Genomic DNA, 17,064 nt, shown 5'->3' with positions numbered 1-17,064 from the left:
GAAAGATTTTGAGAATCATAATTGGTAAGCAAAAACCTTCTAGTGAGCCACCCTATATTTATTTCCCTGCGTTAATGTCGACTAATTGAGCGATAAAAATTACAACTACAATTAAATTAATAAACGTAATATTATTAGTAGACAAAATAAAAATGAAAAAAAAAAATCAACAAAATCAACAAAATTCTTAAATTTCACAAAGAAAATATTCTCAACTTCCTAGATTAACTTATGCGTATATCACGTGTTAGCAATTGACTAGCGTCGACTGTAGTTTTAGCAAAACAAACTATATTTCAATTGGTTTTTCGAAAATATCATGCTTTTAAAATTTGTATCTCATTTGTTATATTCGGTTTTTTTTTCTTCTACGAATAGATTAGATATTAAAATTTTAAGTATAAATGTAATTATATCAACATTTACATAACTATTATAATTACTAAACTTAATAAAAATTAATATATATTTCACATTTTCTTCTAAGACTTATGAATGTTTTTTCAAATATTTACAAATTATTCACATTACACCCGAACCAATACAATGTAATTAAAATATTTATTGTCTATTGCAATTTAGAAATTCATAAGCATTTTGGAAATTTTAAAAACTTGAATCACCTTTTTAGAGTGCAAGTTAGGAACGCTATTTCGGGTTATTGCTTAGATATTGATTTTCTAGAATCACTTTAAATAAGTAATAATAAGTGAAAATTTATGGACGTTCGCTACGAGAATATTTGTCTCTAGCCGTATATTCTGTAGTCGCTGTAATATTAACCAATGCTTGCTTATTAAACGGTAGATGAATTTACAAAATAATCTTTGCCCAATGCAGAGGTACGAAGAGACTTAAACTACGAAAAGTAGTACTTATTTACCATGGCTTCAAGCGGATAAGGATACAGACACAGATGCAGGCTCAGGCACGGACGGACGTACGCACGCACACACACCTCTCGCGAGAAATAGAATCGTCCATAAATAAAGAGAAGTTAAAGGTCTGGAGCGGTATAAAATAGGAGGGAAAGCGACGGGAGCGCTGGTACGCGGGGCGTTTCCTTCGTTCTCCCCTTCGACTGCCACTCGAGCCACGGCCATGGACCGACGTACCATGGCGCTTTTACTCCATCTCTCGCCCCTCGTCCTTGCGCCGTTTGGTCGAGTATCGATCGGGGCGCGCCTCGCCCGGACCCGGAGGCCGTCGCCCGCGCTACACAGCCTCCCCGCAGCTCGGCACCCCCGGAGAGAAAACCGGGGATCGATCGCTCGGCCGGCGACCTCTCGAGCCGTCAATTTTCCTTGATCATCGATTTAGTTGTCAGCCGATCAGCTAAACTCAGCTTTTTCTCCATAATATTCTTCGAATATCCGAGAACCTTGTTAAAGACGAATTTCCCATCTCCGCTTTATTATCGACCTTTTGCGTATTGCTCGCCAAATCCAATATTTGCTTCTCATAATCGCTCACTATTCCATAAAAATTGTTTTTTTTCTTTGAAAAAAAAAAAGCTTCCAAAGTGCCACTACGCATCCCCGTTATGTCAGTTCTACTATGCCATACAATACCTAATACGCTTCATTTCTTATTTTTCATAAGTCGGAGCATGATGCAGAGTATTGAATGATGGTGTCGCGCCATGGACTGCCTTATCAATACAGACCTGTTTATTCTATACTCATCTCTCGCTCACCTCTCGTTTTATCGCCTTACATTAGCATTTACTTCCAACTTTGGAAATTTAATATTCGTTTTAATTCAAAACGATTCCCGTAAACACTCCCAATTTAATATTTCCAATGGCAATAAACTCGGAAATACAATTCAAATAACGGAAATGATTTTTTTAATATTCATATAAACACTACTCTTACTCTACAAAAAAGTGTAATTTACTCCTTTTATAAATTTTTCTCTGTTCCAATGTGCATAAAAACGACAATAGCATAAGCGTTTTCTGGGAAATGCAAGCTACGTAAATCGATAAAAATTTGTTTCTCAACCCAATGTGACAATATATAAACTCTGATAAAAGAATAATTGTTAAAAGAATATTTTAACGAAAGTAGATTCGCCTACCAATTTATTGGGTATATAGCCACACAATGGACATTGCTTAAAATAATAATGTATTGTTAACCCGTGCTTATACTTATTGAGTTTAATAAGTATACTACATACTTAATTAAGTATCGCAAAATCTTTCTCTACTTCTCCTTGCAATGATCGAAGCAATACCCACATGTGCACCATATATTACCTAATCTTTCCCTTGCATTCTACAGTTTATACAATTCAATTATTTTTAAGCAATCACATTTTTAAACTAATGTATGTGCACACATAGACGAAAAAAGGATAGTATTATAGTTGGTAAGATAATAAATTGAAGAAATAAATCTCATGCAGTTACTGATTATTAATAAGAGAAGTAGAATTAGAAATGGGACGTACTTATTTGTTACATATTAAACAAATAATAATATTTATAATCAATGATTATTTTGGAGTTTTCAAACATATACTACAGGTATTATGTAGAATTTAATCGTACTCAACTGTTTAATTCCTATAACTTAACAGTACTTAAATCACAATAATTACTCATATCAGTAATAACAATACAACAACAACAACAACAATAATAATCTACATTGGTGAAGCATATCGTGCAATCACTTGTCACGGGTTTTATTTGAACAAAGGTTTCTACGAATTTCAATACACACATTTCAAAATAAAAAAACATGCACACACCTTTCCCGTTCCAATACTGTACAAAATTATAAAAAATTTGTTTACAAAAAAATAATGGGGAAAGACACTATTTTGGGACTTTGTCCGAGTTGTGCATACTATCAAAGTCCCACCCATGAAAGCGTGAACATCAATTTAGATAGAGAAAGATGGCGAGTGACATTAAGAGCCGATTTTTAATATGAATTGTTGGATTTCGTGGTTACACGTTAATAAGCAACGACAACGTACGGAGTTCAGAATAAGAGTAAGAAAATAATGAACCAATATTCTTCCCAGAAAGATGACGACTTGCACACCACGACATTACCCTTTATTCATGCAAATGATTGCTGCTCTCTCCTTTTTCACTCTCTTCCATGTCACTATTTCGTTGCAAGTTTGTGATTTACGAAGGTAAGTGACGCACGATAATATTTTTAAGATTAAAATGAAAAAAAAAAGGTTGCAAACACAATCCACCACCAATGTATTTAATTTTTCATTAATCATAATTTCAATAATAAAAAGTAGAGCATTTGATAGTAATTTTGCATGGATCGAAGAGCTAAAAACAAAATATCATTCGTTATTGTAATATAATACGCGTAAATGGTATTATTCTCTTTCTTAATCCAACAATATTAATATTTCATAAGTTTTTCGTTCTTCCATATTAGATGAATTACACGCAGTATAGAACACCGCTAAATATTAAAAATCCATATTATCCCTGCCACAATTAATAATACATAATTTTAGGAAAATAAACGACGATATCTGTAAGTCGTGGATCGCCGGCTTACGCTATCGACCTGCATTTCCTTCTCTCGGACTAGGGTGTTGCAAATAAAAGAAAAACTTCGTCATGGCTGATGAAGGGTACAAGGGGTGGCTCGGTGGATTTTAGCACAAGGGGCGTTACAGGGGTGCGCTCTGCGAGAATTGGGTGGGGGAGGGGGCGACGCATGCGCGCGACCATCAGGGTGATGAAAAGCGGCGGCATCGCCGCCGCCGCCGCCGCGGAGCACAACGACAAAGCCAACGACGAAAAGTTGAGAGGCGAGACAAGACTAAGCTAGCCTAGGCGAGACGACCATGCCCTTGAAAGCGTTTAAAGAGCAGACAAAATCCGAGGCTCCGGGCAATCGAGGCCGGCTTCTGCTTTTGCTCTGTCCCCTCCCTCAGCCGACTGTCGCCATCGCGGCAACGAGCCCCACTATTCGACAGATACGCACAAATTATTTCGAACTCGCGTGGTCTTGTCTTTTCGCCACTTTATGTACGTAAGATCAACTTGCGAACGCCTCATAATCGTGCTATACTTTCACGGTGCTCGAGCTCGGTGCTTGCAACCGAGACCGAGGCACTGATATAACGCGAAGTACCGCCGCTCCTTGTGCGAAAAGTTCCTATCGCCTGCTAAGATCGATTCGCTTTTATTCGCACTTAATTATTCACGCGTACATCCTTTTTCAACTGTAGTTTGTTTAGAAGATAACGTGTACCGTATATTGGAGGTAGATAGGCGGGAACAGATTGGGGCTGGCTCGCTTCCTCAAACTCATCAATACTACAATTCATTTATTCGCGTAAATGTCAATGGACTTTGGCCAATTAGTCAGATCGATAGGAATATGGGAAGATATGGACGAAGAAGATACCACTCGGCATTATGTGGCGGCATAAAGCTCGTTAAAAATTTGTTTGAAAATTTTGGAGAGATTAATGACGTTCGCCGCTTGCTAACCTCCAAGTGTAATATTCTATCGCCGCCGTTGGATGGAATAGGAGTTGAGCACGCCAGACGCGATACCACGAGTACCAATATTATTCCCCCTAGCATTATAAATAAATATATTATTGCTAGGGGGTTGCCGATAATCGGAGCATCGACGAATTTCCCTGTCTCTCGATGAGCTGCTTTGCTACTTCGGCGACTTATTTCCTGCGCTGTGCGGCGTAGTCGGGCATATGGCAAGGGGCTAGAGTTCCCAGAAAGTTCCCACGGTCAAAACTTTTACCGCCGCTACTGCGAAGAACTCGGCGAGCGACTGTATGGGGTGGGGGGAGTGAGTGAAAGAGAGAGAGAGAGAGAGAGAGAGAGAGTATAATGCAGACTCGACCAAAAGGGGGCTCACAAACACGGAACGGCAACTGGAGTCTCCCTTTCTACGCCCCTCCCAATCCCGTGTACTGTTCGTGGTGGACACGGCCGGCTAGCTGAGTCTATTTTTTTTTCCATTGGATGCCTTCTATCCATATCTATCTATCGCATTTCGATGAATTTTCCGCAAGGAGGCAAGAAAAGGGTGCGGCCCCCACATGGACTTTCCCTTGGTTCATTTTTTTATTTTTATTTAACATAAATAATCATAATTATTAACTAAACATTATTTTTCTTACTGTTCGGACTGCTACTGTGTACTAATTGCCGACCGTTATTAACAATACGAGGTAAATTTTTGCCAGAAAAATAAAAGATATACCACAATAAGGTATAAGAAAGATTAACTTCATATTTATGGGAGAATTAGTAGAATGAATAATTAAGTCATTGGACTTCGAAATCGATTGAGTACCGTTGGAGTAGAAGCTTTTCATGGAAATGGGCACGTTGCACAAACTTATTAGCTTCACATAAATAATAGAAAAAATCTTTAATATTTAATACAGAGAATGAAACTTAAAAGTGCGTATAAAAAAAAGTATTATTATACTATTAAAATGATTATTCGAAATTTCTAGTGAGACGGTATAAGGTCAATTTTTTAACGAAGTATGCTGAAATCGAATGAGACAGACATATATATACACAGATGGATGGATAGATAGATAGATAGATAGATAGATAGGTAGGTAGGTAGGTAGGTAGGTAGGTAGGTAGGTAGGTAGGTAGGTAGGTAGGTAGGTAGGTAGGTAGGTAGGTAGTCAAGGAGAGAGAAAGAGCGAAAATTGTTGGAGGCAGGGTAATCGACCGAAGGTCCACGGTGCGCGGGCGCAAAGAATATTCAACAATAATAAACAAACTAAACGCAAGAAAGGTTAAAAATAAGCGCTTAGGCAGGATTCATCCTATAATTAAATGACATTTCCGCACAGTTTTTTAAATGCATAATTGGTATTTTTACTCATTTTTAGATGCTTTCAAACAGTAGTAATATCTCATCGATTAATCATTAATAATCGTTCAACAAGACCGGACTACAAAAATTCCTCCAGAATATTAAAGCGTTTGTTTTTCCGAAGAATTTTTAGTTAGCGAGCGCGTGCTACCGAATTTCAATCACTGTAGTACGATCATCAATTTTTACGCACACACACACACACACGCGCGCGCAAATCCTCTATTTTCGCAGGACTTGAATAGGTACGCAACACATATGTATATCACCATCAACCGATACAATACATGCATAATTGGACGAAATACCCACACCCGAGAACATTTCACGGCGTTCCCGCCTAAAATCTCGAGAGTGCGCTCGTATCTGGCACTCTCCACCTCCACCTTTTCATCCTCATCGTCCGCTCGTTGGAATATCGCGGGATAAGAGTTAGAGAAAGAGAAGCCGCAAATTGAGGAAGAAAAATGGCAAAAACTGCGTAGAAAAGACTGCCGTCAGTCAGCCCTATTGGAGGAAGGTTTAAAAGAATCGAGCAATGACTCTTTATGTGAGTGTAATGCTTACAGTTGCCAGAAGAGGGGTAGGACAGAAGAAAAGATGTTGATAATAGCAAGCAACACCGACAATAATAAACAATGCTCGAGCCATAGGCACAAAAAAAAAATCGGCTTTACGCTACGCGCGCACATTTACGTATGTACCTACCTACCTATCCAACTAACTACCGACTTTATCTATCTATCTATCTACCTACTCATCCGCCCACACGGACGTAGGCATACACTAGCTCAAAGAAAGAAAGAAAGAAAGAGAATGAAAGGAGAGAGAGAGCACAACAAACAGTCAGCAGACATAAAATAAGAAAAAGAGAGGAACATACCGTGTCTGAGACAATCGGCGCGAGTGCTTCAGTCGTCCTGGCGGGTGCTCGCCACTTTCACACATAAATGTTGTTGTGCTCGAGGCACAGAGCTGCACATCGCCTCAACCGCGCCTTTTCGAGGACGCCACCGGCCTCGTCGGTAGTTGCTCCAGCAGCGCGTCTTATAAACTTCGGCAACGGCAACAGCAACGGCGACGACGACGACGACGACGACGACGACGACGACGACGACGACGACGAAAACGATAACGGCGACACCTTCCGCACCATCCACACCACGACGGAACTCCAAGCTCGCACCACCTCGTTTATCTTTCCCTTCGTCCCTCTCTCTTTCGTGCGCGTGCTCTCAGCAGAGCGACGGAGACAGCCTCTAGTAGCTCGTGTGCACGCGAGCAACCGAGGGTGGGAGAGAGGTGAGGAGGGAGAAAGCGAGAGCGCGGATGAGGGGAAAAGGCGCGCGATGGATAAAGCACACGCACGTAGAGAAGCAGCGGCCACGGGGAGAGAGCGCGCCGACCACCGACACACAGAGCCGCCAACTGAAAACGCCGACGAGGCCGACGACACTCGCGGCGCCCGCCCGAACAAAGCCCACGCACCGATTTCAAATCCGGGCTAACCCATTGGTCGGCCACGGTCACGTGGGCATTGCCGCCAGCGGTCATTGGTCGGAGCCCCCACCAGCGGCTTGAAGCCCTAAGTCGAGTGACGGACAGGGCAACGATGCTCGTTCCGCCCGATCTGTTTACATCGGCATTTTTATTTCTCCCAGCTTAAGGGTTCGGCCAACCGAGTGTCGAGTCCTGACCTCCCAAAATTCGCCATCCGGAGCTCGTGCTGCGACTCTTTTAAACCAAGGATCCGACTCTTACAATGCCTTCCTACCACCTTTCTTACCCCCACTTGATGGCTCCGAGCGGACGAGTCCAAGTTAGACGCGACAAGTCGAAGACCCATATCCGCGCCGATTCCATCATTATTTTGATGGGAAAGTCGTACGGTAAAGAGCATCCGATTTTTCTGGGCACTCTCGAACCATAAATTCCAATAAGGTCGATCCGAGTAAGGCTCTTTAGCTCTTTAGAGAGTTGCCGAGGTCGGAGTAGGAGAGGAGCGATCTGGAAGACGGGCGAGTCCATATTCTATAAGGGAGGACGAGGGGGAGCCGTACGCTCGTTTGAATGAACCGCGGCGCTCCGGACGACATACACCGCTCCTTTCCTTTCTTACCCTTCGCCGCTGCAACAATGGCGGGAAGGCGCGCGCACTCGTGGAAGCCACGTGTATGCCAGTAGCAGTAGACGAAGAGAAAATGTCGAGGTAAACCTCTGACGACGAGCAAGACCGAGCGTAAATATTTGCGCCAAATTTCCTGATGTATTTCAGCATGTGCTGGACTTCATTCATAATCCAAATTCTGTAGTTCAATGGAGTCAAGAAAACTTTTCCATCTTTTCATTTCATGTATATATTTTCTTTATATGAATATGTGTGCATACATATATATATATATATATATATATATAAATATATATATATATATATATACACACACATATATATATATTTATGTACATTTTTTTCTATCTTAATTCACAATTTCAATGATAATAATTATTTTCAAACTGACATCTTCAACACATTACTTTAATAATAACTTTATTTATCTATAAATTGTCATTCTTATCTATTTTCATTACTTTATAAATGATGTGCTAAAATCACATTATTTAACAAAATATCTTCTTTGGCATGTTTGCAATATTTTCAAAGAGGATGTAACGCAATCACTAAACATCAGAATCACAGAATTAAAAAACTTGCATTAAACTTTTTATAACTTGTAACAATAATTATTTTTTTTTTACCACTAATTTATAAACTGAAAATAATTTCTTATATAATGTATACTTTCATCATTTTCTGTATATATCTAAATATTTGAAAACTCATATTTTCAGATTCTGCTGCAAAAATTACTTGGTATGTATAAAAATATCACAATTTCATTTTACACTTTAACAAACACTTCTTCAGTATGTACAAGCGTTATTCTTTCATTGCTTTTTCATTTTTAGTACATAAGCTATTTAGAAAAATATTGCACTTCATTTGTAATTATGCTTATTAATATTTTATAAAACTTCTAAAATATAAAACTTATTTTTATAATAGTTGGTCTCGTGTTGTATATAAAACTTGAATCCTTTAATATTCTATTTTAAATAACGATAAAATCTAAACACTAGCTACTGAAGCAATAATATCCATATATATTTCAATTCCACGAAGAAACACATCCTTGTTTAAATATTCATCATGATCATGAAGCAATATTTTTGTGTTATTTATTGGTGAAAAACCAATGGCTGGAATTCCAAGCTGTAAAAAAATCATTTATTATTTCAATGAAATATTATTAATAAATATAAATAGGGTAGAGTACTTTATAATTACTTAATATAAATTAAATAATTTTTTTAACAATCTGGTATAAGAATATTTCACAATGTCTATGTAAGTAAAATATATTTTATCTGATAAAATAGTTTTATCAATTAATTAAATAATTAATAGTATATTCTAATGTTTAATCTATTTTAAAAGTATTTAATTTTACAAATAAATTTATCACAAAAAATGAAATACTCTCTGAGTGATACAGAATAGTAAAATCTTATTAATAATAGAATTATATAATCCAATACATTTATTAATTTTTTTAATGTACCTACAATCTATCAATGCAATTACATTAGTTATGAATTTATCAAGGAAAAATAATAGTATTAAAATAATGAAAATAAATTATTTTCTTACGTCTCTTATGAAGCGACTGTCAGTTCCTCCTGGGAAAATACCAATTTCGAGGTTGATATTTTGTTTATCGCATGACTTTTTCATGGCTAACCAAAATGGATTAGTTTCGTCTAGTTTAGTAACTTCAACAAACTTTTCTTTTTGAATAAATTTAATATATATTCCTTCACCTGCTTCCTCACACCACTTATTCAACATGTCTTCAAAAGTTTTATGATCAGTATTAGTGTCTATGCGGATATCAAAAACTACGAAGAGTGAACTTGGAATGACATTATTTTGTACACCACCCTGAAATATAAAAGAAAATATTATTTATTTATTAAAAATCTACACTAACAATCACTTACTATACACATTGATTTTTAACAAGATTATTGAAAAACATAATTATTAAATATACTTACACATTTTAATCCTTTAATATCAGACATGTAAATATAAACAGAATATGTTAAAAGCTAAGTAATATAATGAATAGAAAATGATTTCTATAAATTATATTATAGATCTATTATAGATTTTAATTAATCACCATAAAAATGAAGGTTGAAATTATTTATAAAGATTTTTATTGCCATGAAAAAATCTTTATTCATAATTAAAATATTTATTCAAACAAAAAACAAAATAAAAAAGTAAATTTTGTATAAACTAATAGAAATATTAAAATAAATGTTTATAATTTATCTTATCACTTAAAAATACAAATATTCTTATGATAATTTGTACTTTGACTGCACAAAAAATTTAATGTCTCATGAACAGCTATTTACATTAATATATTTATTTTAAATAGTAAAATTGAAAAGTATATTTATTCCATAAATATTATTATAAACATGAAATTACCAGATCATTAAATTTATCTTATTTATTTTTAAACTTTTTTTCAAACGTTATGAGAATTAACAATTACTAAACATTATATGTTATTAATGACTGTATATTAATTTATCTGCTAATGAATGGTTATAACATAAGATTGGTAAATAATTTGGTATAGCATGTATAATGCAAATTAATTATGTAAGCTAAACAAATTGTAGTGTATTTATTTTATTCTAATATACTATAATTCATTTTATAATCAATTTCAATACAACAATAGTTAAAATATTGTCAAAAAAAGAAATTTGCCTCATCTATTGTAAACCACTTTTTCAGAATAATATATAATGTAAACATTTATAATAGAAAAATAATATTTGCAAATGTTTCAGTCGTTTTCTTTATTGTATCTAAACTGAAAAGTTTAAATATCTCTTCTTATTAATAATAGAATAAATTTTAATATTTCCAAGATAACAAGTTATGAATATTATTTTAAGTATTATATAATATATTATGAATAAAATAACATTTTTAATATAAACATTCAATAAACTCTAATAATTTTATTACTAATAATCTGTAATTTAATTAATTGTAAATAAATAGAAAAACCAATAATACTTATATTAATATAATTAAAAGATACATACTGCAATTTGTGTTAGATTAACCGAAGTAACATCTCCTATCTGTTTGTTCGGATTAGAAAGTTTAGCTTTTTGTTCTGCTCTAAAGTCCATAAATTTGTCGATAATAACTCGCAATTTTTCACCTGGAGTATTATCTAATAATAAAGATGCATGACCTGCATTTCCAGGACAATGGACTTCAATTTGCCAAATAGACCTTTCACCATGAAATAAATAATAATTATTTGTTGGACTGGTAACACCCTCGTCTAAGGTAAAACCAATGTTCAAATTTTTAAAATCATTTGTCTTAACAAAATCTCTCATTCCATTTATTCCTCCGACTTCTTCTTCAGGTACAAAAGTAATATGAATTGTTCTTTTTAATTTTTGTCCATTTAATTTCATCCGACGAATAGCCTCTAAATATTGAATTCCAACACATTTCATATCTTGACTTCCCCGAGCATAAATATTTCCTTTATCATCCATTTCGGCTCCAAATGGATCATGGGTCCAATATTCCTATAAAATTTAATTACTTTAATTACACACAATTTTTATATTAGAAAATAACTAAACAAGTTTCTTCAATTGTTAAAATGAAAATGAATTATTAATAAAGTAATTGCAAGAGAACACATTTGTTTAATATGGAAGATGAATATAATTTCATAAAATTATTACATTATAAATAAGATTAAATAATATCAATTAATGGTGCAATACTTCAGAATATGGATAGATTTCTATTAGATTTCACAATGACATTACAACAATCAATTGATATTGATGAAAAATTTATATATAATTATAATAAAAAAAAAAAAAGAAAATATTGAACAAAAATTATTAAAATGATTTAGAAAATAGAAAATTGAAAAAATAAAATACTTGAATGTATCTTCAAAAATCGAAATTATAAATTACTGATATAATTGCATATTACAATATTATACATCCAGTACAGATGCAATTATCTCTCTATAAATGTCTTGAATAAAATAAATTATCCATTACCAATTAATTTAGATATCGATTGTTAATTTGAAAATTCCATATCATTTTATAAAAATAATATTTTAAATAACAATATGATTAATTACTTTACAAGTATTAACATATAAATAAAATGCAGGTAATAAAAATTGAAGTATAAATAGTTGAAAGATTTACTGAATGTTTCTGCAATATTTAAATAAGTAATAAATATAATTTTAGTTTATTATATCAAATAAATGTAAAAACTTACGGGAAAAACTGGAACAACATCCATATGACTGTTGAGGCAAATCGATGGCAAAGACGAGTCAGTTCCGATCCATGTTATAACAATAATAGGATTTTTGCATGTAGAACCGCCACTCATATAGTAAACTGTTATGGGCAACTCCAGAGAATTGGCACACTTTTTAAGAAACTTCTCACAGTCACCTATAAATTACAATTTTTACATCAAAATAATTACTTCTTTATATATTGATTATTACGGATTATTTAAATAACATGTTTTAAGGATTCAAATGAATATTATTCATATGTACATCTAACTAGTATTAAAATTAAAATCCAAATATTTTAAAGAATATTAGAATATTTTTCTTCTTTTAATTAAGATATTATAATAGTATAAAAAATGTTGTATAATCATGAGAGTTATTTATATTTTTTTATACCACAGAGTTTCAATAAGCCATTTTATTTTACAAAAATAATATTTAATTGATTTAATGTTTTATAATTGATTATTTTTAATAATGAATAATAATAATATATACTTCATTTGATATCTAAATTGGCTACTAAAAATAATCGCTATCCTTTTCAAATTAATTTTATAATAAACACGTTATAATAATTATAAAAACGATTGCCTAGTATTATATTTGAAAATTCTTATCATGTGACAGTAATTAGAAAAGGGGTAATGTATCATTGTTATTTTTAAAAATTTTTTATTATGATGTTATTAACTTAAAAAAATTTAGTTATAAAAATTTCATAAATAATTTTATTGTATATTGAAACTTGTCAATATTAAAAATGAAACTAATATAAAATAAGAAAAATAGTGATTATTTTGTCATAGGTATGATAGTAAAAATGTAAGATTCAATATAAAACGATACAAAAAAAATTCTAGCATTATTCCTGCCGATTGCGAGCAGTTAGAATTGATAATCTACACAGTCAATAAATTTCGCGAGTTAGCGAAAAATAAGAGGTATGGGTTATTTGAATGATTTATTTAGATTAGAAGAAGTAAATCGAAGAGAATCTCATAATATTTTAGGACTTCATTAATATTAAGATACATTCAAATATTATACATAATAAATAATATATATTATGTATACATACACAATTATAAAACGGATACAATTTTTACAAACTTGCCAGGCACAATTTTTAGAATAAGATTTTTAGATTGAATAATTCGTTGTACACATACCTAGCAAGTTTGACGGTTAACTTTATGCAATTTACAGTTTTTGAGAATCGCTTTTTAGAGTATTGAGGTCGTTATATAAATAATTTTATAATTTATGAATATAGCAAATTCAAGGTCTATAAATAATCTATTATTGATACAATTGAGTTTAAATATAATATTTTTATTCTATATAACAATTATATTAAAATATAAAAAAGTTATGTTATAATATTTTAAGCTCTTACAGTTAGCAAGATTTATCAACAACATACAAAATATATTTGAAAAAAAAAAATTATTTTTATACACAATAATAGAGTCTGTATTGTTCAAATAAATACATAAATAAATAATAGAGTCTGTACTGTTTTTCCAAATAAATAGTATTAAAATTAAGTATTTTGTAAAATTCATTGTGTTCGAATATTCTGCAAACTTAGTAATCATCTACATTATATTCAACAGTAATCTATAATTTCAATATTTTTGTGCTTTAAATATTAATGTTAAGATATCGATTCAGTAATAAAATCTCAAAATAAAATTTACTTCTTAATATTGAAATTATTATAATTTACGTACAAATAATGAGAATACTGGGCATTTACCTTATATAATAATGTCAAAACCTTATCAACATTTTAATTTTTAATAAAAAGTAATATTCCACTCATAATTTAACAAAGCTAGTTAGTTAATACAATTGAATATCGGTAAAACATCTGTTAATGTCAAAATTTAATTTTAAATTTAGCCCCCTTTTTTATCTACACTTGTATTTTATAAAATAAAATCTATGTATTTCGAATGTATATTCTTTATATTGGCAATTTTTTCATTAAATTAAAACTATTTTATTTAAATAGTTTGAATCGTATTTTCATAAAATTCAATGTAAATGTATTGTAAATTCGAGCTACGTATATTGGATATTATATCAGTTCAATTTTTGTTAAATAATATATTTTTTTTAAGAAAAAAGATGTTCTATTTTGTAATGTAAAAGAAAAGATAGCTTTTTAAGATCTAAGTAAAGTTTTTACTAAGGTCTCATGTGCTCAGAACTTTAACTTGACAAATTAAAATTTTTATCATCCAGTATTTAAGCTTGTAATTGTGAGCATTTAAATAAAACATTATTTATAATTTTTCATTTTCATAATGAAAAATAAATACTAGAATACGCGTAAGGAGTTATGATATTTTCATGAACTAATCAATAAATAACTAGAATAAACGTAAATTAAAATCGGATAATGTTATTAAATCAAAAAGGTTTTAAAAACATGTTTCACGATTTTAAAGCGTAAAAATTGAGAGTATACACCATATTTATAATATAATATTACTTTCCATATCAAACATTTAAGTGAAAATTAAATTTCTATAAAAAAAAAACAAACAAACAAACAGATATGCTAATTTTAAATTAACAATCGAAAATGACTTACGTCTTATTCAATCCAAATAAAAAATTATTAAAAAATTACAGGTAATATGACATGCATAAATGTACTTTTATATTGTATATAATTTTCTACGAAATGCGCGCAATTGTCATTTGGATAGTCTTGCTATCAAATGACGTTAAATCCGAATAAATATAAGAAGGGTCAGCGGAATCGCAACAGTTATATCCACATAACTATATGTTATATACATACTCGACATGTTTTCAAATGTTATTGACTAGACACAAGTTAGGAAATAAGATATTTAGGTACGTAGAACCTATGGGCCTTATTAAAAGATAGTACTAATTAAAAAATAATTCATTAAAAATATTATAAAAATTATTATTTAAATAAAAATGTGATTTAATTAGTTACAATTGAAATTTAGATCATTTACAAAGGTTTATTTTCTTCTATTCTATTCATCAAAAACAGAATCTTAGTTAATAAATGGGTTATTAAAAATGAATATCTCAAGACTAATATAATCTTATAAACGCTATTATGAAAATATTTATAATATTGTTGTTTTACTCAAGATTAATTACAATTTTATAATACTTATAAAGCTTGTATGGACGTTATTACGAAAATTGGAATGTTTATTTTAATGTGAATGCCAAATTTACGTTAGATTAAACGTTTGTATAAGTTTTTTTATTTTTTGATTCAAGATTTTAAAAATGAATTTCTAGATTTAATTTCAACATAAAAATAGTTTATGCAATGTTTATATTAGAGTAAATGTTGATTCAAGGAACTCTGGGCATAATTGGAAAAATATGGGTGGATAAACAAGAGTAAATATACTTTTACTTTGAACCGAATCATTAATTACCAATTAAAATTTTGTAATACAGTGAGGTAGGCGGATAAAGATTTTATAAGCGTTAAGGACAAAATGGATGATGTATTTATGATGATGTCTGTTTATTATTTTGAATTATCAGCAATAATTTTATAATGGATTATATAAAATATTTACACATATGTGAACGCGCCCGGGCGCGCGCGCGCTCGTGAGTATGTAACAATACAATATACGAATCTACTCCATATATCATAGGGATTACGAATTGACAAGTGATTAATTTAAAAAACATAATTTATCCGACGCTGGAAATCATTTGTTCTTTGAAAGCAAAATATTATACCTTTGTACGTAATTTTAAGCAAATAAATAAAAAAAATTATTTCTTACTTGTTTGTTTCGGTACAATTTTTTTTTTTTTATATATAAATTTGTTTATAAAGTTTCACGGAAGTCCATAATCGTCAACTCGGTATTTTAGATAAATGAAATTATTTATGAAATTAGAGTCGCTTATCGTCGCACGGTCGATACAACATTTCTTAATGTTAAGCTTCTTACCGTACATCCCTTTAATAATAGCTCACGTTTATTTAACAATTTTCTTTTTTCTTGGCTAATAAGCGCTGTAACGTCGCATCGATGCGATAACGCTCTCCTCTCTTTCACTCAACCGCTCACTCTCCCAGACACACACACACACCCACACCCACACACACCCACACACACACACTCTCTCTCTCTCTCTCTCTCTCTCTCTCTCTACCTCGCACACAGCACGCTCGCATCACACGCACGCATGCACGCACGCATGCACGCACGCACGCACGCACTCCTCGACCCACCTCCCTCGCACGACATCACCATCTATTTCTTTCTTATCGACGCGAATTGAGCGATCAAAGGGTGGAGGACGCGAGCGATCAGCAGCGCTGAACGCGCACGTGAATGAGTAATAATCGCTCCCATTCTTCGGCCATACCTTCATTGGGACTTTGAACGGCGAGAGAAGGCCCGTCAGGAAGTCGAGAGGATTCGGCTGTTGCTGAGTTCTATATGAAACAACTATAAAGAAACTCGGCTGGAAGATTGGCCGATTACAAATTAGCTTATTGAGGGGGCATTGGCCAACTCCAGTATTAAAGTGACTGAGAAGTAGAGCGTGTTACTCGTCAACTATTAATCCGGTCCGAAGATACCAGAGCCTCTTTGGTCCACCTCTTTTTACTTTTTTTTTCTTTTTCCTTCTTTTTCATTTTTTTTTTCGTTTTTTTTTTTTGTAGGGCAGAAAAGATTCATTACCCTAAGCTCGCGTCCCCATTATCCGCC

The 17,064-nt window shown here is 32.4% G+C and overlaps 2 protein-coding genes across 2 annotated transcripts in view; both read right to left on the bottom strand.

Annotated features, from left to right (window-relative positions):
* The window catches only part of jumu (Forkhead box protein N4 jumeau), a 31,566-nt gene extending 24,649 nt beyond the window's left edge, over positions 1-6,917 (bottom strand). The window contains exon 1 of the mRNA XM_011496471.1: positions 6,748-6,917. The gene's annotated coding sequence lies outside the window, so the exon portion shown is untranslated. The remainder of the gene's footprint in view (positions 1-6,747) is intronic.
* A 2,074-nt stretch (positions 6,918-8,991) lies between these two features.
* Positions 8,992-17,064, bottom strand: part of LOC105359781 (aminoacylase-1) — an 8,950-nt gene continuing 877 nt past the window's right edge. Inside the window, exons 2-5 of the mRNA XM_011496470.1 lie at positions 12,289-12,470; positions 11,058-11,561; positions 9,574-9,864; positions 8,992-9,135 (exon numbers count right to left, since the gene is read on the bottom strand). Of these exons, the coding sequence (XP_011494772.1) occupies positions 8,992-9,135; positions 9,574-9,864; positions 11,058-11,561; positions 12,289-12,470 (1,121 nt within the window). The remainder of the gene's footprint in view (positions 9,136-9,573; positions 9,865-11,057; positions 11,562-12,288; positions 12,471-17,064) is intronic.

Source organism: Ceratosolen solmsi, unplaced genomic scaffold, assembly GCF_000503995.2.
Source record: "Ceratosolen solmsi marchali unplaced genomic scaffold, CerSol_1.0 scaffold29, whole genome shotgun sequence".
In the NCBI taxonomy this organism is placed as follows: Eukaryota; Metazoa; Arthropoda; class Insecta; order Hymenoptera; family Agaonidae; genus Ceratosolen; species Ceratosolen solmsi.
The sequence above is the reverse complement of the archived record's forward strand: the minus strand, read 5'-3'. Positions and strand labels throughout refer to the sequence as shown.